Source organism: Aptenodytes patagonicus, chromosome 2 (assembly GCF_965638725.1).
Source record: "Aptenodytes patagonicus chromosome 2, bAptPat1.pri.cur, whole genome shotgun sequence".
Lineage (NCBI taxonomy): Eukaryota > Metazoa > Chordata > Aves > Sphenisciformes > Spheniscidae > Aptenodytes > Aptenodytes patagonicus.
The window spans coordinates 19,619,733-19,643,108 of record NC_134950.1 but is presented as its reverse complement, the minus strand read 5'-3'; the positions used below and the strand labels follow the sequence as shown (position 1 = coordinate 19,643,108).

The 23,376-nt window shown below is 44.1% G+C and overlaps 1 protein-coding gene across 2 annotated transcripts; it reads right to left on the bottom strand.

The window, feature by feature from the left end:
• Positions 1 to 305: 305 nt before the first annotated feature.
• Positions 306 to 11,328, bottom strand: KCNV1 (potassium voltage-gated channel modifier subfamily V member 1). Of its 2 annotated transcripts, none has more exons than XM_076329215.1 (4): positions 11,270 to 11,328; positions 10,092 to 10,796; positions 7,802 to 8,328; positions 306 to 2,221 (listed from the first exon to the last, which is right to left on the bottom strand). In XM_076329215.1, the coding sequence occupies exons 2-4, from the start codon at positions 10,571 to 10,573 to the stop codon at positions 1,710 to 1,712; spliced, it is 1,521 nt and encodes a 506-aa protein (XP_076185330.1). In that variant the 5' UTR covers positions 10,574 to 10,796; positions 11,270 to 11,328; the 3' UTR covers positions 306 to 1,709. The 2 variants fall into 2 exon arrangements, with proteins under 2 accessions (XP_076185330.1, XP_076185331.1); XM_076329216.1 differs by lacking the exon at positions 11,270 to 11,328 and adding an exon at positions 11,156 to 11,216.
• Between the last annotated feature and the right edge of the window lie 12,048 nt (positions 11,329 to 23,376).

Here is a 23,376-nt window from a genome sequence, read left to right as displayed (position 1 = left end):
AATTTCTGGTAGAGCCATACACACTCTTTTGGTCTCCAGTGCTTTTCCTTGGCTTCCTTCTGACCCTGGTGACAGCTGCATGTGCTGCATTGGTCCCAAATCCAAATGCTGACTGATGCCAGATGACAAATCAGAAGTTGTTCCATGCTGAAATGCTACTCAGTTTGCATCAAGGTTGGCACCTTTGAAAATTTTGCTTGCTGTATTATGTTTACACCACCACTTGTAGGGAATTGGAGGAAAACACACTGTTGTTTCAAAACAAGTATTATTCAATGTTTATTAAAAGCAGGTTATTTCACCCATTCATATATCCTCAAAGGTAGTTTAAGCCTTCTAGATACATAAATACCTCATGCAATTAAATAATCCACAGTTAATAGATGTTTCTTTTTAGTATGTTGAATTAATGTCAAATGTAAATAATGATTGTACTCATATTGCCCAAAAGAAATGAGAAATGACAGAGGTTTGTGATGTTTTTATTTAACCTACTAGTTGAGTTATATGCATACTGTGGCAATGTCATAGTCTAGGACAGTGAAATTATACTAAAGAAAAGCTTTGTTCACTAAGAATGATATTGGGCCACTGGAGAGGTAAGTGGTGGGAAACTTGACCGAAAATACCTTTGATTATTTTAATTTTATATTTTGATTACTGCATTAGACTAAGCATCCGGTCCAACAAGTGCTCATTTTTCCTTTGGAAGAAAAGATTTTGATGAAGGATTTTTCTAATAATGGGTCAGTGAAGTTTATTAATTTTTTTAAAAATCTGGCCCACTTGGAATACCTACTGATTTTAATGGGAGATTGACAAATGAGTAGCTTGTTATCTTTTACCATTTCTGTTTCTTCTGATATCCACCAGTGACTTTACTTGAGCACAAAAACTGCTTAGCTACATAAATGTTATGGAATCAAAACACACAGAGAAGGTATAGTTCCAACTAAGTTTGTAAATGACTTCTATGCTGCAAAGGCTGTATTAGCTCCTGCAACTTCCAGAGCAACTGCAGAGGATGCTCTACATTATGGCACCGGTTTCATGACTATTTTATACTTTGCTGCAGATCTTGCATCTGCTTAATACTTTCACCTATCTCCTGATACCCACCACGTATCTGGTAGCCCTTTGCTTCTCTTCAAATGACGAAATTCCTCCTCCCAGGGTCTAGTAACCTCTTTTACATGCAAATGGAGTAGAAGATGGGAATAAGAAAGGGGGTCAAGATGAAGCTCAGTATAGGAATGCCATCATAAATTTATTGAACATTTCACTCCCTTAGACTTCCCTTTTCAGATTTTCTTCATGTCTTTAACTTTTGTTCTTCCAATGCAAATACAAATCTTACAGTTCTTTAAAATTCAAAACACCATGGCGATTTTGGCTAAGACTTTATTACTATACATTAGCAAGGACATAAGATTCATAGACAAGTGTTTGCATCACTGTTTTACTTTGATGGACCCATTATTTCCCCTTGCACCCACCACGATCCAGTTCTGGAAGCAGGTTTCAGAGCCCCTTGAGAGATTCCATATTATGAATCCTGCCTTCTCTATACAGTGGTTATCTCAGTCTGTCCAAGTAAAACTCCAGCTGGGAAAGCAAATACACTATGTGGTGAATAATAAAAAAAGAGATGCTTAATACCACATTTTTGAAGTAGTCTATTTGCTACACAAGACTAAATAACTTAAAAGTCAAAACCAAAAATCATCTGCTCCACTGCTCCTTGTACTTGCTCTCTCTCTGCTTTTTAACCGTAACATGTCCATGACACTGCGTGCATACATGTCTCGCAAATTAACATTGATATTAGAGTCGCTGGATGAGTTCTTCATGAGTTTCTTTAAAGCTTCACGCTGCCGAAGAGCAGCCTCTTTTATCTTCAGTGTAAAGTAACAGGCAGAAAAACGGTCATTTATTATAGCTATTGGCAAAGCCAAAACCAGTATTCCTGATAGTATACACATAAAGGCCACTACCTTACCAATGGTAGTGTCTGGTCTAATGTCACCATAACCAACAGTTGTCATGGAAGTTGTTGCCCACCACCAAGCACCAGGTACGCTTGAGAAAGTTGTGCCTGGCACGCCTTGCTCAACAAAGTACTCCACAGTGGAAAATATAGAGATTCCTACAGAGAGGAAAAGCAGCAGAAGGCCAACCTCCTCATAGCACTGTGCGATAGTCATCCCAAGAGACCGCAAGCCTGAAAGACAAGAAATGCTGTCAGTAGGCCGATTCATGTAGCTGCCATCATAACTTTGCAAAACATCTCTTATTTGAAAGCTGACTGCCTTACGTTTTTCTTTGACTGCTAGCGAACATGCCTTAAGAAAAAGGGGTGCTGCTCTCAACGCTACTGGGAAAACATGATTTAAAGAAATAGATTAAAATGTTAGACTGAACCACTGACATCGTCTCTGTTTCCCTAATACAGAGCACAGAAATTCGCCTCATTACTTATCGTTTGAACTACGTACGCATATGATTTAGAAAAACTAACCAATCTTGATTTAGTAGTTGGCTATAACAGAAGATCTAGCACAATTTTTAATATTATCTAAATAACCATTAAAAAAACACACTAAAACCACCTGCTCCCTACTTTCAGTCTGAATGTGCCAAGCTCCTATTTTCCAGCCACTGTCATATTTGTCTCTTGGACCAAGCAAGCCTTAGTTACCAAATTTATGTTCCCAGGTGGAACACTTCTATCTAAAGCAGTGTTTGCAAAATAGCTTATTGGAGCTCTGCCTCTGCTTGCAGACTTCATATGCTCATTAAGGTAACAAACAATTCGATTTGCTTTTCCTTCCTCAATCTCAAACTAAAAGATGTTAAAATTTCTTCTCGCTTTTGGCTCTTTCTTTTCCCCTTAAGGTCTAATGGGTTTTAAAGTTTTTGTTTATGTACAGCAAACAGTGGAAGTACACACTAGAGTTTGTAGGGAGTGTTTCCTTTTTCAATGTTTTCTTCTACGAACTCCAGTTAAGGACTTGCCCATATCCAGGTTTTATATTAATAGAACTATGATCTGTTGGTTAGAACGTTTATTACAATGATATAGTTTAAATCTGCAACACAAGGGGAATATGATGTATCAGTGTAATCTTTTCTTTGTTAATATGACTGCCTCCACATTTTGAAAATGCACTAAGATATGCAGTGTAAAAGTTGTGTGAGACAGTTGCAAAGATCCAGATCAAGCTCTCATCTTCCAAGGAAGTTACTATCATCAATTGCCCCGTAAAACCTCCTACTGAACAAGGTAGAAGAATAAGTCCTTTCAGGTGACCTAGGAAGAAGGTACTCCAATTTAAAATTACCTCTGTAGCACTTCTTTTCAAAGCATAAATGAGTACTGTAAAAGCCAGGGTCTGCCCCTTATGATGGATCCTGAGAATACTATAGCTAAAAAACAGTGCAACTCTTGCATAAACCAGGTCAAAATAAGGAGGAACAGGGCAGTGACTGCTAACTCTTCGTATCACATTATGACACCTTCGGTAAAATATTTTTCCTATGGTTAATTATTCTGACTGTTAAGGAGTCTGATTTTTTTTTTAGTATTTTTAGTTCTATTATCCTCATCTGAAACAAAGGTACTGAAAAACTGCAGAAGGTGCAGAAGAGTGTAACAGAAATGATTCAGTGTCTGGAAAAACAGAGCTCAAGCCGTCTCAGTTATCAAAAAGAAAAACAGGTATCGAAGAGTTATGTTGGTTATCATAAAGGAGAATAATAACTAAAGAACCCTTTACTTCGTTAAAGTCGAAGAAAAAAAACAAAAAAACAAACCAAAACACCCCCCACCCCACCCCCCCCAAACTACAACCATGCCTGGACCTTGAAATGAAAAAAAAAAATTTCAAATTAATTTGGTGAGGGTACATAATCACTAGAATGAATTATCAGTGAAACAATGGTTCTCCATCTCTTCATGTCTTCAGATGAAGTCCGAAGACATTTTTAGATGAATCTATGAATCAGACAACTTACTGGACTCCACAGTTCATTCCTAAGGGGGAATCGGTATATTCAAAATAATATATTCTGCTATATTATGTTGTAACTTTTAAAAATGTCTCTGAGCTCTAGAACACAGCCAAGCTAGGGCTGTCCCAGCAGAGACTCCTCAGCAAGTCTTATGACCTCCTATGAGAACTCCTTGCCAGGAGCTCTAACAGCTTGGTCACTTGTGCTCAAGGTGCTAAGGTGCTGCAGCAGAGCTGGCGTGGGGCAGGTGAGCAGCCCCAGCCCTGGGGCCAGCAGGATGAAGGGGAGGCATTTCTGCCATGCAGGTCAAGTTACATCTCTCTATTGCCCAAAGGGACTTGGCCATACAAGCTGATGTTTGGGAGCTTCAGTTTACACACAGCATTTAAATCATCCTAAATTTTTGGCACTAAAAGTGCTGAAGTGCTTCTTCATGTATCAAGAGACATCTCATCCTGACATACGCTACAGCCTTCTCTCAAACATATGCCTATTGCCATCAGAAGCAAGATGCTCACATCCTACTTCTCCTCAAGGAGTCAATCTGTAAGTGCTTCCCAGAGGACCAGCAAGGCTTCACACAAAATGTGGCCCCAGGAGGAAGCCAACAGCTGAGGAGCATCAGAGAATGTGAAAAATGCAGGTTCAGTTCTCACCTATTCTTGCAGCCACTCAAATCCATAATATTGGTATCTCAGAAGAGTGGTCTCACCTTCTAGCTATACATTTTCTGGGTAGAGGTACTACTGATTTCTCAGTTGCTCCTTGATGAAGTATAGCACTTTGCATAAGTAATTACACACTCACTCCAATCTAGCTCCAGTGTTTCTAGGCATCACATCCGTCCTATTAGCTGGGTTCAGCTTTCAAAGGAGCAGAAATGATTCTTCCATTTCTTTTTCTGTCCCTTCCCCACAAAAAGGGTTAATCTGTCATTTCTTTAAAAATAAAGTGAAAAAAAAAGAATTGATGTTATGTTTTTTCCTAACTCATTTCTGCCCTTGACAGCAGAGCCGGGCTGCTGTTGGGATCCCAGCTTTGCTATGGGTCCGCACAATGCTACAGAGATGCTCTCCTCGTGATTGTGATCACCCCTCCTTGGTGAAAGAGGAGTTGCTGTCTGCAGCCATGAATTTTCTCATCTCTTCTGATCTCGCACTCCTCTTGCCGCACAAAGCAGGTGAGGAGCGCATGAAGCTTTGTTTGGTCTGAGAGTGCAGAAGTCAGAGGGAAGCTTCACTGGGAGGTATCTTTAAGCTGCCAGATCCAGGGCAAGAAAGCGGAATTGTTGTGAGTGCCATCCCTAAACACTGAGATTTTTCAGGACTGCCTAGGTACGTGCAAGGAGGATGGTCTTTGTGTATGGTACTTATGGGGTTCATCTTGTATTAGCAGCTGTAGTTAAGGATGTGTTTAGAAGCATGTTAACAAAACTCTCTTCTGCTACATACCTCTAGCGGTCAGAAATACGGCTTCAGATCTGTGAGTGTATGTTTCTATTTTGATTTAATAGGGCTATGTTTTGTCTTAGTAGCAGCATCTCCTCTGACAGAAGATCAAAACAGTGACTTTCTACATTTAAATTATACAGATTTAATTTAATGTTCTGGGCCTAAGTGGGCAGCAACTCTGAACTACCAAAGAAGCAAACACAGTGATGGTAATGCTGCTCTGGATGGTTTAAGTAGATATGTATGTTGCTTCTTGTATTTTGAAACTGGTACTTTTGTTCTAGTAGAAAGATGATAGCTCACTTCCAGATTAGGAGACTAGATTTTGATATAATTAATTCACTTCTACCTAACACGGAATTACTAAACTCTATATCACAATATTGACTGCCATTAAAACTGTGGTAATATTTTAATGAATTTAAGAATAAATAGACACAAAAGTTTAGACCATCCCTGAAAGTTAATATACCTGAAGTTAACAGTTATTATACAACTGTCTGAAACATCTGGTTTGAAGTTGGTAGAAAGAGCCTTAGAACTGAATTTCATGGATTCATTCTGTAACAGTAAAATGTGATAAACGGGAAACTTTATAACTAGAATCAACATACTTTTGGATCACTATTTTGTTATTCAGCACAAAAGTGCATTGATGACTTCAAATCTTTTTCTTATTTTCAAAATACAATTAGAGAGGAATGAATTCACATTACAGCTACCATCAAAAGTGGGTAGCAGCCTTTCTTGCAAAAAATCCCCACCAAACCCTGCAAAAATTATAATGAAGCAAAACAAACTCATTGACAGTCTGAATCATTATAAGCTCCTTTCAACTGCTTTCTAAGGGACAGTTATGCATCAGTATATGCATAATCTAGGGTAGGCAAGTAAGATTAAGATACTTCTCAAACCACTATGATTATGCTCAGTAGCATTAAAGCTACTTCCTGCCATTGGCAGGCAGGTTCACTGCCCTTCAGTCAGAACAAAAATAAGGAGACACATTCTGCTGCTGCGAGCACACTATAATGCCTGCTGGAGTAGGGCCAGTTCACAAAGAGGGTGGAGATGGCTCTCTAAAAAAGAGAAGCATCAACCTGTTCCTGTTCCATGGCAGGAAATCCTGGAAAGGGTACGTTGAGTGCCATATAAGAAGGACCATCATCATCTTCAGAACAGGCTAATATTGCAGGACAGAGACCATGATTTACTATTAGGATCTGAGTTCTCAAAGCTTCAAGTGTTGGCTGAACATTTCTCCTGTCAAATTCAGTGCCATATTCAGCACTGATTTAAGTGGGAACATAATTAAATCACATTGAAAATGCCAAGCACTGGACAACATCATGGCATGGCGAGGCGAGAGTACAGCTTTTACTCTTTCATATATCCAGGCATGTACATGTCATGAAGTAGTAATAAAAATGGGGTAAACACAAGGGGAAACGCAACAACTTCCAATCATGTCCAGCTTCCTCTGATAAATTCCCACTGGAAAACATTACCTTTTATGCCTTCCCTTCACTACTCAGAAAAAGTGGAGAAAAATGTTCTCAGAAATGCATTTCACCTTCCACCCTACCCTTGCTTGCTGTTCATCCATCTGTCTGATGACCTGTCAGAAGTGCTTAGACACCAAGAGCCCCACACCGATGGGTGAATGCTGACTGAACCTGACACTGCTGCTCTGAGCTGCACCTAGGTCCATTCAGTAAACAGCCTCCAGCTGTGCTCCGCATATCACATAGATATCAGCATGTTCAACAGGGCCAGAGAGCCCCTCAACCCACTGCCTAGTACGATTCATATTTAACGGTTTTCTTGAAACATTCTCTATCGTGGTTGTTTTCAGGATCTACGATGTAGTCAAAATCATGATATATTTCTTTGCATATGGTTCTTAACAAAACAAATTGTGACAGGTAATTATAAGCTGTCATCAATGGGCTTTTGAAAATACAAAAAGCGTGGGTCAATGATCTCTGCTTCTTCTCTTGCTTCATCCCCAACCAAATCAACTCAAATATATGTTTGTAAATTTATGACATTGTGAATGACTGGTGGATGATTTACAGTATGCAGCTTTGGGGCCTGTTTTTGTAAACATTCTGTGCAAACAATATACACTGGCTTTATGAAGAACCAAAATTTCTTGGAGAAGGTCCCTGCCACTCAATTATCAATGTCCAAAAGTAAGATTTTCACAAGCCATTACTGCTAACATTAGATTGGGTAGAAAGGTTACGCAGGAATGTACACAAAATGGAGGACTGTGCCCATCAACAACTGTTGTAGGCAGCAAAACCGAGAAGTACTGCTGCCATGGCCGAAAGTACCTGTTGAATGCCTTCCCAGCTTCAGCATCCGCAGGGCTCTGAGCAGTCTCAGCACTTGGACAATGCGCCCCACATTCTCCAGTTCTTGGGAGCTCTCCCCACCACACAGGCTCTCCACCAGCAGGGTGATGTAGAAAGGTAAAATAGCAAGGAGGTCTATGATGTTTGCCACACTCCTTAGGAAGCGACACCGATCCCGTGCACACAGGAACCTCAGAACAAACTCCACAGTGAACCACGCAATGCACAGGTACTCTAGGGCATCCAGTAGCGGTGGTGCCAGCCAGCTCAGCTCTACCGAAATCAAAGCCATGTTGGCAATGGACACAACAACAAAAGCCATGGATAGAGTGCCGAAAGTCCTGGCTGCTGCAGAGGAGCCAGGCTTTTCCAAAACTTCCCAAAGTTTCTGTCTGATGCTGGGACAGAGACTACCAGAAAAGTCCTCTTCCTCATCTTGGGCATCCAGTTCTTCTGCATCTTTCTTGATGTCTAAGGCTTCACTCAGCTCCTTCCTCCTGAAATACCTGCCCAGAACCCCCCCCAAAGAGATTTTAATACCAATAAGCATGTTTTTCTTACCCTCTACCATGTGAGGCATAAGGATACACATTAAAGCATACCTTACGTGAGCTCAGAAAACGCTGATGTCAAGCATATGGTTGATAATTTTATTAATTGAGCAGCATGTTTCCATTGACCTGATATTTCTATTCCCTCATTTCACATCACTGAGTTTGTATGTGCAGAGTAATTTTATTCTGATATCATGTTATTTATATGGATCATGTTGACTACAGTAGGATCTGCTGCATGACTAACATGCATTCTTGTAAGCAATCTTCACACAACCAGACCCTCTGATTCTAAATTGTCCTCAATTTTATTAATTATATTGCATTTTTATTGCATTGGTGTGTATCTGCAATACTACAAAGGAAGGCATAATAAAAGCCATGCAGTTCCTGGATGAAGTTCTGATCAATACACACTAAGATGACAAATTATCTTACTTTCTTTAAATATATGGGTTCTCACGCAACAAAGTGCACAAGCATCTGTGCCAAGACAGATTGTAAATGCATAGTTGAGTGTTTTGTTAGAGCAAGAGTATATTTACAGAACAATTTCATGAAACAAAACCATTCCTAAAGTACACAAAAAAATCCTTTTCTTTCATATCTGTATTCCTTGACTGTTGCAAATCTCAAGCCTTAGACAAAGGGGCTATGCAATTTTGCCTTCATGTGATGCACAGTTACTCCTGCATATGCCAAAGAGGCCTGCAGCTGCTTGTACCACCAAAGAAGTAGGAACTTTCCCTTACAGCTACCAGGGAAGGAAGAAATGGATGAAAACTAGGATCCAACTCTCTCAGCTGCAGAACTGGACCATGCTAGGGTAGGATAACTCTAGTATCATTTTGGGGTGGGGTTGCTTCTTTGTTTCTTTCTAATAATTTTGCTTTAGATAAATAGCAGTTATACTCTTTAGAGAATTAATTTCTTCAATACTGACAAACAAACCAGTGGCAAAAAAATAAAATTAACTGCAAATAGAATTAACAGAAATGTCCTGGAGGTGGTTCAGTCGAAACCCACCTCGTTCCTAAGCTGCCTGTTACAATTTGTCTCCAGTGAGCCATGTTCCCGCTGTTGCTGCCACGTCTCTATAAGCTGCTATATCCATGTGCAATGCTTCCCATCACGGCTCCTCCTGGAGCCATGCCACCCACACTCAGCCTGGCAAGTGACCACCCCCCCTTCTGCCTCTCCAGCTTGGATCTGGAAATCCTCCAGAATGAAAAGTATGGGGTGGGGAGGCTCCAAACCCTCCTGGCGCCATGCCTGACTCCACATCCAATCTCTCTAACTAGGATAACCCCAAACTGGATGATTGAAAGGACATCTCTCCTTTCACAACCTTTTTCATCTCCGGCGTTGTCCCTTTTAAGCATTTTGAGCTTCCAGGGCCAGTCCGAAGCTGGTACAGGATAACCCAGATCCTGCCCCTGTTAGGGTCTCACTGTCTTGACCCCACTGCCAACCTACTCCTCAGCAAAGGTCAACAGTGATCTCACTCAACACATCTGCTCCCATTTCCTACACCCATCCACCTCTAGAGTAGGATTCAGGGATGAACTCATCCAGCTTTGAGCACACTTTTCCCAATGCTCTGCTACCTCACCTACCCCCACTGCTGGATCTCTCACATGAGCGTCCCTGCACGCAAGTCAATGCTGAGCTCACCCAGCCCAGAATCCTGCATGCCACATCTTCCCACAACTCACCGGTCTCTGCAGCAGGAATCGATGCTGAGCTCATCCAAACCCCAGTACTGGATCTCTTGCAGGAAGGAGAGTGCACAAAGCTGCTCCATCACATGCAGCCTCCCTGTCTGGTAGTAATTCAGGATGTAGTGAAACGCCTGTGAGCTCCGGTCAAAGAAATATTCATTCTCCATGAGGTTGGCATCATCGCAAAGCTCAAGGAGGCCAGAAGCCACATCCCGGGCAGCAGAGACCACCACAGCCAGTTTGCCAAGACGGGTGTCAGGGTAGCAAGACAAAGTTTGCTGGGACATCACAAAGCGGCTGCCTCCTACATTGATAGTAAAACAGTCCAAGGAGGGAGTGACCTTCTGGAGCAGGGGCCCCTGCTCTTCCTCACTGGAGAATACACTGGAGTCCAGGGAGCCCAGGGATGTGCTACTCCCAGGTTCCTCCAAGGATGCTTGGGAAGAAAGAGACATGCAGCAGGGAGGCGACATCATCCTGTAGCTGCCAGCAGCAGCCCACACTCTCCTGGATCGAAAACACAACAGAGCCGCAGAGAAGACTGCCCCGCCGGGGGGGTGGCCGGGCCAGACTAGAAATGTATCACTTTGCTTTGGCTACCGTCCCAGGGACACCTCACCGTCCCCACTTCCTCCGAGCGATGCCTCCATCCGAGACGGAGGTCCGGCAGGGTGTTGAACAGCCCAACGCTGCCTACACCTGTGAAGATACAGAAGGAACAACGGTACCTGAGACGACTTCACCTCTTGCTGTCTGGGCCGGCAGCCGTCGGGAAGCACCCGGCACCATCTGCCCGCGACGGCCCCTCCGCTTCAGCGTTCATCTCCAACCGCTGGGTCGAGGGTGGAGGAAATCAGCGAGAACACAACACGGAACACTGGCTTCAGCGGGTCTCCGGGCAGCCAGGGGCCGCCCCGACAGCATCCCGAGTGGCCGCGCCCCTGCCCGGCCGCGCCCCGCGTCCGCCGCGGCCCCGCAGCTCCGTCCTCGGCCCCGGGGCACCCTCCCCTGCTCGCCCCGCGGCAGCCCCGCGACCGCACTTCGCCCGGAGCCGCTACCGAAGTTGCCCTCCTCGCCCCCCGCCGCCGCTGGGGCAGCCGCCGCGGACCGGGCGTCTCGGCGCGGCTGCCTCCCCCTCGGCCAGCCCGGCCGCCGCCGCCGCCCCGCCTTACCTGCCCGCCGCCCGGCTGTGCCGCCCGCGGCTGGGCGCCGGCTGCCGCCGCCCCCTCGCAGGCAGCCTCTGCCCGCTCCCCCGGCTCCAAACTTCTGGGCAGCGCCGGCGCGCCTCCATGGCGGGTCATGTGCTGCGGGGGCAGGCGGGAGCGGGGGCGCCGCGCGGACGCGGGGCGGGCCGGGCCGGGCCGGGCCACCGCCCCCCCCGCCGCGGGGCCGAGCCGCCACCGCCCCCGGCCCGCCCCGCCCCGGCCCGGGCCGGGCCCCGCTGGACCCCGGCGGCGGCGGGCGCGATGCCTGGGGCAGGAGTGCGGGGCGGCTCGGGGCGGAGCCCGCTGCCCGCCGGCCGGCCGCACCTGCACGCTCCGGGGGCTTCCTCCAGGGACAAACCAGACCTGCAAACTTCTTTGGAGAAGCAAGTTCACAGAGCGATTTTGAAGCCACCCCCCCTTTAATGTACGTAAACCCAAACATGTTTCCACATTGATAACGTATCCCCAGTTATGCTACTCCCACGACCACAAGTCTGAAGTCACTCAAGTAAAACAGTCATTGTAAAGGCCAGTCGATGTGCGTGAAAGAGCCTATTTTAACTTAGCTGCAGTCAGCCTGTTTTCTAACATACTCTGGAATATCTTTGGCACCGTCCTGTGCTGACTTTGTAGCTCCTCAGTAAAACACTGCAAGAGTTGGGTTCACCCTCCTTACTACTTTTCCTCTTCTCCTATGAAACAGTTATTTCTGACAAATTTAAAATACTTGCTTTCGCAAATTTGTGTTTTCTGCCGCCTCTTAACTGCTCGCCAGGGCGGGCGGCTGCGTTGTGGTGGAGTCTGTCAGGAGGGGAAATTCTGTAGCATGCAAGACGTGGCTTTGTGTGTCATGCCACCAGTGTTTTTTGTGTCGTTCCACTGGCTTTTGATCCCCCATCACTTGTTGCATACAACTGCCTCCAGTTACGTACTTTTCTCACATTGATTTCACAGAGGTCTCATAACAGTTCATCTTTTGGATACCGGTAATCTTCCATATTTTACGTGAAGATTAGCTGAACATTTACCTTATTGCAGTGTTGCAACACCTGCAGCAATCTCTCTGCTCCGCACTTGCTGGCATAGAAATCTGCTCTGGGTGACTGTTGGCAAAAGTGTTCACCAATCAGAGAGAATCCGGAGGAGAATAGCCAGAGTGGTGTTTGGAAGTCATGGCCCAAGAAGAAAAGGTAGGGTGGGATAGCTATGGTGGAGGGGAATGGGCATTATAACAGTCTTGATACGTAAAAGGCTGCTCGCAAAGATGAAGGGTGTACTCTGTTCTCCTTGGCCGCATTGGACAGGTGTAGAAGTAATGGGGTTGAATGACAGGAAGGACATATAGGGCAGCCATTAGGAAGGTTTTGATGAAGCAGTGGAGGAGGTCATCTGGGATGTTGGTCTCTGTCACTGGTCATCAAAGAACTGACTGGACAAGGATCTGTCAGGAGTAGCGGAGGTGTGGCGCTCCCTTTCCTGAGGCAGGCTGGAAGGGTTAGATGATCTCCTGAGACCCCTTCCAGCTCTATAATTCTGTATTTCAAGTGTGTCATAAAGAAAAGTAATTACTTATTTGCATAGACATTCTACTTTTTATTGTTTAAAACTATCAAATAGAAAAATAATTTCTGTGAATAATCACAAAAATGTGAATTCATTTTCCACCGAAACTATCAGCAACTGCTGTTACGAAGCCAACTTTCAGGTATAGCCCATTTTTAGTCCAGGATTGCCATTCAGGAGTGCAGTCCCTCTGATGGATAGCACTTAAGCCAGCACTTAATTAAAAGTAATAATTAAAAAGTTCATTAAGACCATCAGTAAGACCAATTCATTAAGACCATCAATGAGAAGTAAGTACCTCAGAACAACAAGATGCCTTACTGAACGTAATAGACCCATAATTGTTCAGTCATAAAACTACTCACTCAACCTCTTTGCAGACTCCTCTTTCCAGTAGTCATTCCTTCCGTCAGCTGGAAAGACTTTTTAGGCATATGTTCTCTGTTAGAAGGGAGATCTGAACACATTCCCCTCCCATTACCATGATTCAAAGGACAGGTACTTCCCCTGTTAGTCCAGATCCACTGGTGTTTCTAAGAACCTGACTAAAAGTTTTGATTTTGTCTAGCCAAAGACAGTATCTAATTCACAGCATCATTAAAACTGTAGATCACTTTTTCTGAAAATACTCTGATGTATCATTTTCAGCACATGTATAAGACTTTGAGAGGCCAGGTTCAGTTTTCTGTTTACCTGTGTCCTTTATGGAATTATGACTGTATACAGGTATATTTATGTCACTTCAAAGTTCATTTTTTGTCTGATTATCAAGTGTTCGAACTAGTGTTTTCTTCAAAGTGCTAGAGGAAAGCCATGTGTTAAGGTTACACGCTCCATGAGTTTTGTGCACTTAATATGCATTCTGCACACTCATTTCTCACTGCAGGAAAGCGACATCACCAACAAACTTCCACAGTGTCCATAACTTCCATAATGTCAATTCACATCACCACAGTTAGGCAGGAGATCTGCGCATGAGATAATATCTTACTTCTGAGTTCTGTCTCTCTGCTAGTTGTAAATTTAGATTTTCATTAAAAAAAGAACTTTTAGAAAACTGTTCAGAAAATTATTTTCAAATGTATCAATAAAATAAAGCTGGAACATTTCAAGGAAATGAGAAAAATGTTTTATGAGTAGAAAGGCTCAAAAATAGAGGATTTATTTTTCTACCACTACAGACACAAGAAACAGGGACTACTGGCACATTTTTCATTTTCTGGGGAACTCTTCAAGGATCAGCTATTCGTTGTTCCTGCTCATTTGTGCATGAGGAACCAAAGCAACAGCTTTCATAATTTTATCATTCCCTTGGCAAATCCGCTCAGGCAACCATATTCTTATGCCACCGGAGGAGTGGCAAAGACTAATATAACAGTACAAAGAGAGAGTCATTTGGTCTTACTCTGCCAGTGAAGTGCTGCTGCTGAAGTGAACCACAGACATTTCCAAGGCGGTTTGGCGCATGCAATTTGTAATGTTGGATAGAACCACATCTGCATGGTTCAGAGATGTGGTTCAGACCAAAGGGGTTATACAGTACTGCTTTGTCGTGTCAGGAATATCTGTAACAACTGAATGGTAGTGACATCTGTCTGAACTACTGTCTTTACCAATGCTCCAGCTGATATTTCCCTGGTATGATACCACTGACTGAAAAAACAGATTTCATTATTTCAAGAGAGTACAGAAAATCTTTTTGCTGGAATGCTGAAATATGAGTTGCAACCCAGTATGTCTGTTGTGGGAGTTGAAAAATTTGCTTCAGCAGAAAGCCAGCTGTTACAAAAACCTCTTTTATATTTTCCTGATCTTCTGTACTCCTCATGTTGAAAGCTATGATTTTATGGCAATTGTGTAGTCACTTTTTCTAGCTGGAATATTGTGATATACAGGAAAAAGCCAGGATGTGCAGGTCCCAAAATTTGTCCTTATCTTTTCAAATAGCCTTGATTCTCTTCTCACAGGAGTAGTGCTTCACAATCAACTGATTATGTTACTGGGATTTCTGACACATTATATTTCCAAATTTTTAAAGTGTTTTGATCTCACATATTAGTCTATTATTCTGTATTTGGAATGTAAAATTGGAGTGGCTCTCCCGGACCTTATGTGGTAGAATAGAGGGAAAAGGTTAGGAAAATAGTATGATAGGTAGGACATATCTAGGGAAAACTTTCTCCAGGAACATCTTCATAGTTTCCAGCAACACAGGGACTTGAGGAGCCAGAGGTTGCATGGAGCCTAACATGTTTAATAACCTTTCATGATGCTGAAAATTCATTTTTGAACTCATTTCTGTTTCGACGTCGATAACACTTTGTGCAAGGTTCTCCACAATTTAACTGTGCACTGGATGAAAGATACCATACAGTTCTGTTAAACCTTCTTTCATTCTGGTGCTGTGACTGCTGAATAATAGGGTCCTGCTCATGTTGCCAGCACCATTCATGATTTTGCTGACATCTGCCATACAGTAGTTTCTATGGAAGTGGCCAGTTTCAATAATATATCTTTAAGTTTTTTATATGCATCTAAGCTTTGAGAGTAATACATCGTATCAAGGGTTAAAATTAATGGATTTTGGCAGTTCCAGTATTTCCTCATTTGTCTGTTGCAAATTTTGGACTTGGTGCAAGCCATTGAGCCCTGAGCTCCATTGCATTCGACACCAGACATAATCTGTATCATAAACTCAATTCCCTTGACATAGATCAAGAGTCATTTCCTCAAAATGACAGTGGTACTGGCTAGATCCTCTGCTGAATCTTCCGCTTTGGTTAGTGTGAAGCAGAGCTCTTAGGGAGCAGTTGTGGTTCCTTTACAATCTAGTTATCTGAAGCCTGTCCTTCTTTCATACAGTCTGGGAGCTGCTGTAACCTCACCCTTGCAATAACAGGTGAGAAAAGATGAAACCTAGAAATTCTCTAGACCAGTCTCTGCTGTTTCCTTTGGCAAGTGAAATAAGAGCTTATTAGAACAGCTTTATTCCCTCCAGGGATATTCTGCTTTTCTTGTGGAAATGGTCCAGCCGAAACCAGCTAGATCTCACTTTGAGCTAGCTGCACAGAACAGACAGATCAGAAGACACACAGTTTGGTCCACACTGTGTGAAAACGGTTTGAGAGAGTATGGAATCAGGGCTATGTTAAGAAAGCTGTTTTCAGTATCTTTGAACACTACCCACTTTCAGACCCTATTTATTTTCTTGCCTTTTACAATGTGGTAGGAAGTAAAAAAAGAGTAGCTGGGGAGGTAGTTCTGTAGAGCAACCTACACATATGAGCAGTTTTATTTCCAAAGTAAGGGCTAACTTTACATCCACCAACTGCATAGGAAAGCAAGTTGCTGATATTTTCTGCTGAAATTGTATTGGAAATGGGCTTTAATATACAAAACTGAGTTTAGTAAACTGCGTGTAATGCTAGGCTGAATGGTACTTTCATTTTTACTAGATTGGTAAAGGGGATTATTAAGAATTTTCAAATTTTAATTTTAGCTGCATTTTGCCAAATGCCCCAAAGTTCTCAGAGATGAATAAAAGATATGCAATCAGACCTGACTGTTGACCTACCTAATGCATTTTTTAGGAGCTATTACTCCATTCTTCTATCACTGAACAGGTACAACCCAGCAATGCCAAGGAAGATTACATACAAGTATCAAGAGGAAGAGTACTGCTCTTTAAATAGGGACATGGTTTGTTACTCTGAAGGAAAGCTCCAATGACTAAGTATACAAAATAATGCCTTGTTCAAAAGAAATTTTAAAATAGATCAAAGAGAGTGCAGTCATTCAGCACAGGATGAGATTTAAATCTATCAATCTGAGATTTGAATCCATATTATCAGAGACAGAACCAGCTTCTCTACAGAAAAACCTTTACAGTCCTCACCAAAAGAGACTAAAGTTTTGGACATTAAATGCATGCAACAATCTACGTACTGTTCCTGCTGCTGTTCCTGCCCAGGATTACCTGTTTTATTCAGCAGCTAAGCTCACTGCTTGATCAGCCAACCAGTGAAGCTTTTGGTCTTCTCCTTAAGTAAACTTGAAATTACTTATCCTTCAGATGACATCTTCTAATTTGGCAAATGTCAGTTCCTTTCTGCTAGCAATTCAGGTAAAATTTGCAGCTTTTAAATCCATTTTGCATTCATTCTTTCCCGTGGTCTGTTCCAACGGCTACTTTTTACTGTTTGTGTTTCTTCACTAGTTTATCCTGTGCTAATTTACCACACAAACTTTTTCTTCCCTTCAAGACCACTCACACCTTATTACCTGAGTTATTTCTTTAGCTGTATCTAAACTGAGTTGCAAGTGCTTACCTTAGCACACTCTAGGCTGCTGGTCTCTAGTCAACAGTGCAAGAACCTGTCTGGACCATCTTCTGGGTCCCTCACAAATTTAAAACCAACATCAATGCTCACTGCTCTTCTCTATGAACTGTTGTGACATTCCCATATATAACTTGGCATCATTAATGTTAACAACACCTCCACACGTTTTCTCAAGAAGTACCATTTGTTTGTAAATTAAGGAAGTGTAGTGGGTCTGGCTGGGACGGAGTTAATTTTCTTCGTAGCAGCCCATATGGTTCTGTGTTTTAGATTTGTGACCAAAATGGTGTTGGTAACTCACCGATGTTTTAGCTAATGCTGGACAGTGCTTACACAGCATCAAGACCTTCTCTGTTTCCCACTCTGCCCCACCAAGGAGTAGGCTGGGGGTGGGCAAGAGGTTGGGAGGGGACACAGCTGGAACAGCTGACCCAAACTGAGATACTCCGTACCATATGACATTGTGCTCAGTGGTAAAACTGGGGGGGGAAGTCTTTTGAAAGTAGCCATTGCTCAGAGACTGGCTGGGCATCTGCCTACCGGTGAGAGGTGGTGAGTGATTGCTTTTGCATCACTTGTTTTTGGTTTTGTTTTTTCTTTTTTTCCCCTTCCCTTGTTAAATTGTCTTTATCTCAACCTGTAAGTTTTTCTTGCTTTTGCCCTTCCTATTCTCTCCCCCATCCTGCCATGGGGGAATGAGCAAGCATCTGGGTTGGGGCTTAGCTGCCAGTTGGGTCAACCCACCACAGGAAGGAACACTGAAGGCTGTATGATAACATGATGTGCTGCTGCAACATTGTACTTGGTTAGAAAACCAAGTATATGAAACAAGTAATACCCACTCTTCAGAACATAAAAAACTTGTACAGCTGTTACTATTTTTTTTACACAGCATTGACTTTCTGATGACTCTTCATTGTTCTCTATGATGTGAAAAAACACTTCTGTAAGCTGCATTTTGTGGAGAGACCTCTGTATGTGGGTGAATTCAGAGACACTCTGAGCAGAAAGGTCTTGCAAAGAATTATGCATATCTTTCACTTTATGAAATTTGTTGTCCAATTTCAAGATAATCTTCTATTTAGATAGTTGAATAGCTGGGAAGAGTTCAAGACAGAAATATCATATAGTCAGGGACTTTGTCTCTTCTAAGGGTGCAAACAAGACGGAGCCAGGCTCTTTCATAGAAACATAGAATCATAGAATGGTTTAGGCTGGAAGGAACATTTAAAGATCATCTAGCCCAACCCTCCTCCCATGGGCAGGGACACCTTCCACTAGACCAGGTTGCTCAAAGCCCCATCCAACCTGACCTTGAACACTTCCAGGGATGGGGCATCCACAACTTCTCCAGGCAACCCTTATCGTAAAGAATTTCTTCCTTGTATCTAAGCTAAATCTGTCCTCTTTTAGTTTAAAATTGTTACCCCTTGTCCTATCACTACAGGCCTTGGTAAAAGTTCTCTGTCTTTCTTTCTTATAAGCCTCCTTTCAGTATTGCAAGGTTGCAGTAAGGTCTCCCTGAAGACTTTTCTTCTCCAGGCTAAACAACCCCAACTCTCTCAGCCTTTCTTCGTAGGAGAGGTGTTCCAGCCCTCTAATCATTTTCATGGCCCTCCTCTGGACCCACTCGAGCAGGTCCATGTCTGCCTTGTGCTGGAGGCCCCATAGCTGGATGCAGTACTGCAGATGGGGTCTCACGAGAGCGGCGCAGAGGGGGAGAATCACCTCCCTTCAAATGCTGGCCACGCTTCTTTCTATGCAGCCCAGGATACGATTGACTTTCTGCGCTACAAGTGCACATTACCAGCTCTTACCTAATTTTTCATCCACCAATATCCCCAAGCCCTTCTCTGCAGGGCTGCTCTTAATCCATTCATCCCCCAGTCTGCATTGATACTGGGGATTGCCCTGATCCAGGTGCAGGAACTTACACTTGGCCTTGTTGAACTTCATGAGATTCACATGGGCCCAATTCTCAAGCCTGTCAAGATCCCTCTGGATGGCATCCCATCCCTCTAGTGTACTAACTGCACCACTCAGCTTGGTGTCATCTGCAAGCTTGCTGAGGGTCTACTCAATCCCACTGTCTATGTCTTTAATAAAGATATGGCGTGGTTTAACCCCAGCCAGCAACTAAGCACCACGCAGCCGCTTGCTCACTCCCCCTCAGTGGGATGGGGGAGAGAATCGGAAGAGTAAAAGTGAGAAAACTCGTGGGTTGAGATAAAGACAGTTTAACAGGTAAAGCAAAAGCCGCACATGCAAGCAAAGCAAACCAAGGAATTCATTCAGTTCTTCCCATCGGCAGGCAGGTGTTCAGCCATCTCCAGGAAAGCAGGGCTCCATCATGCGTAATGGTTACTTGGGAAGACAAAATGCCATCAGTCCAAATGTTCCTCCCCTTCCTTCTTCTTCCCTGTCCTGGTTTGGGCAGGGATAGAGTTAGTTTCCTTCCTAGTAGCTGGTACAGTGCTGTGTTTTGGATTTAGGATGAGAACAAAGTTGATAACGCACCGATGTTTTAGTTGTTGCTAGGTAATGCTTACACTAGCCAAGGACTTTTTGGTTTCCCATGCTCTGCCGACTGAGAAGGCTGGAGGTGCACAAGAAGCTGGGAGGGGGCACAGCCAAACTGGCCAAAGAAACATTCCATACCATGTGACGTCATGCTCAGTAGATAAACTGGGGGAAAGCTGGCCGGGGGGGGCCGCTGCTCGGGGACTGGCTGGGCATCGGTTGGCGGGTGGTGAGCAATTGTACTGTGCATCACTTGCTTTGTGTATTATTATTATATTATTATTATAATTATTATTTTATTTCAATTATTAAACTGTTTTTATCTCAACCCATGAGTTTTTCTCACTTGTGCTCTTCCAATTCTCTCCCCCATCCCACCCGGGGCGGGGGGGAACGAGTGAGCGAGCGGCTGCGTGGTGCTCAGTTGCTGACTGAGGTTAAACCACAACATTCCCTCAGCTTTATATGCTGAGCATGACATCATATGGTATGGAATATCCCTTTGGTCAGTTGGGGTCAGCTGTCCCAGCTGTGTCCCCTCCCAACTTCTTGTGCACCCCCAGCCTACTCACTGGTGGGGTGGTGTGAGAAGCAGAAAAGGCCTTGACTCTGTGTAAGCACTGCTCAGCAGTAACGAAAACATCCCTGTATTATCAACACTGTTTCTAGCACAAATCCAAAACATAACGCCATACTAGCTACTATGAAGAAAATTAACTCTACCCCAGCCAAAAACAGCACAAGATACTGAATAGTACCCATCCCAGTGGTGCCCAGTGACAGAAACAGAGGCAATGGGCACAAACTGAAACACAGCAGGTTCTGTCTGAACATCAGGAAATGCTTTTTTACTGTGAAGCTGACTGAGCATTGCAATAGGTTGCCTAGGGAGGTTGTGGAGTCTCCGTCCTTGGAGACATTAAAAAAACCCATCTAGACACGGTCCTGGGCAACTGGCCCTGTTTGAGCAGGGAGGTTGGAGCAGATATCCTCCAGAGTTCCCTTCCAATCTCAACCATTCTATGTGTAATTTTGAGTATAGTAAATAAATAACAGACACTAAAAATATTGTCAAAAATATAGAATCATAGAATCATAGAATCATTGAGGTTGGAAAAGACCTCTAAGATCATCGAGTCCAACTGTCGACCCAACACCACCATGCCCACTAAACCATGTCCCTAAGCGCCTCATCTACTCGCCTTTTAAATACCTCCAGGGATGGGGACTCCACCACTTCCCTGGGCAGCCTCTTCCAATGTTTCACCACTCTTTCAGTAAAGACATTTTTCCTTACATCCAATCTAAACCTCCCCTGCCGCAACTTGAGGCCATTTCCTCTCGTCCTATCGCTAGTTACTTGGGAGAAGAGACCGACACCCACCTCGCTACAACCTCCTTTCAGGGAGTTGTAGAGAGTGATGAGGTCTCCCCTCAGCCTCCTTTTCTCCAGGCTAAACAACCCCAGTTCCCTCAGCCGCTCCTCATAAGACTTGTTCTCCAGACCCCTCACCAGCCTCGTTGCCCTTCTCTGGACACGCTCCAGCACCTCAACATCCTTCTCGTAGTGAGGGGCCCAAAACAGAACACAGTATTCGAGGTGCGGCCTCACCAGTGCCGAGTACAGGGGCACGATCACTTCCCTACTCCTGCTGGCCACACTCTTTCTGATACAGGCCAGGATGCCATTGGCCTTCTTGGCCGCCTGGGCACACTGCTGGCTCATGTTCAGCCAGCTGTCGACCAACACCCCCAGGTCCTTATCCGCCAGGCAGCTTTCCAGCCACTCTTCCCCAAGCCTGTAGTGCTGCATGGGGTTGTTGTGGCCAAAGTGCAGGACCCAGCACTTGGCCTTGTTGAACCTCATACAGTTGGCCTGGGCCCATCGATCCAACCTGTCCAGGTCCCTCTGCAGAGCCTTCCTACCCTCGAGCAGATCAACGCTCCCGCCCAACTTGGTGTCATCTGCAAACTTACTGAGGGTGCACTCAATCCCCTCATCCAGATCATTGATAAAGATATTGAACAAGACCGGCCCCAAAAATGAGCCCTGGGGAACACCGCTCGTGACCGGCCGCCAACTGGATTTGACTCCATTCACCACAACTCTCGGGGCCCGGCCGTCCAGCCAGTTTTTGACCCAGCAAAGAGTACACCTGTCTAAGCCGTGAGCCGCCAGCTTCTCTGGGAGAATGCTGTGGGAGACGGTGTCAAAGGCCTTACTGAAGTCCAGGTAGACCACATCCACAGCCTTTCCCTCATCCACTAGGCGGGTCACCTGGTCATAGAAGGAGATCAGGTTGGTCAAGCAGGACCTGCCTCTCATGAATCCATGCTGGCTAGGCCTGATCCCCTCGTTGTCCCGCACATGCCTTGTGAGCGCCCTCAAGATGAACCGCTCCAGAATCTTCCCCGGCACCGAGGTCAGGCTGACAGGCCTGCAGTTCCCCGCATCCTCCTTCCGGCCCTTCTTGTAGATGGGTGTCACATTGGCAAGCCTCCAGTCATCCGGGACCTCCCCCGTTAACCAGGACTGCTGATAAATGATAAATGATAAATGATGGTTTACATCAAATGTTATGTTACAATACCATAGTAAAGTGTAGAACAGAACTTTTAATTTTTACATTAAATATGTGGTTGATCCTTCACTTTTAAGTGAAGAATCTTTGAGGATTCTCAAAAGTGAAGACTCTGAGGAATTTTTTATTAGTTATTTTCTCAATAGCACATCTTAGCAGGGATGGAAGACAATGCTTTTTTAAACTTTAAACGTCTCTCAGGCAATAAAGTCCATACCCTTCAAAGGAATTGTGAATATTCATTGTGTTATGCAACACAACATGATCTTCTGGTGGCATACTGGATAACAAGATGATCCTTTTTCTGTAAGGCTTAATTTTGCCTTTTTTTTTCCCACTCATAAGAGGATAGAAAGTATAATAGCCAACAGCAAGAATATCTTCTTTAAAAGTGTTATGATCAATTCCAGCCTATTAAAACTATTACTTATACATATGTCCTGGTTTCAGCTGGCATAGAGTTAATTTTCTTCCGAGTAGCTGGTACAGTGCTGTGCTTTGGATTTAGGATGAGAATAATGATGATAACACTCTGATGTTTTAGTTGTTGCTAAGCAGTGCTTACACTAGTCAAGGACTTCTCAGCTTCCCATGCTCTACCGACTGAGAAGGCTGGAGGTGCACAAGAAGCTGGGAGGGGGCACAGCCAGGACAGCTGACCCAAACTGGCCAAGGGGACATTCCATACCATGTGACGTCATGCTCAGTACATAAACTGGGGAAGGCTGGCCGGGGGGGCCGCTGCTCGGGGACTGGCTGGGCATCGGTCGGTGGGTGGTGAGCAATTGCATTGTGCATCACTTGCTTTGTATATTCTTCTTCTTCTTCTTCTTCTTCTTCTTCTTCTTCTTCTTCTTCTTCTTCTTCTTCTTCTTCTTCTTCTTCTGATTTTATTCTATTCCAATTATTAAACTGTTCTTATGTCAACCCATGAGTTTTCTCACTTTTACTCTTCCTATTGTCTCCCCCATCTCCACCGGGGGGGAGTGAGCGAGCAGCTCTGTGGTGCTTAGTTGCCGACTGAGGTTTAAATTATCAACATAAAATTGGTAGCAATCTCTGAGCAATA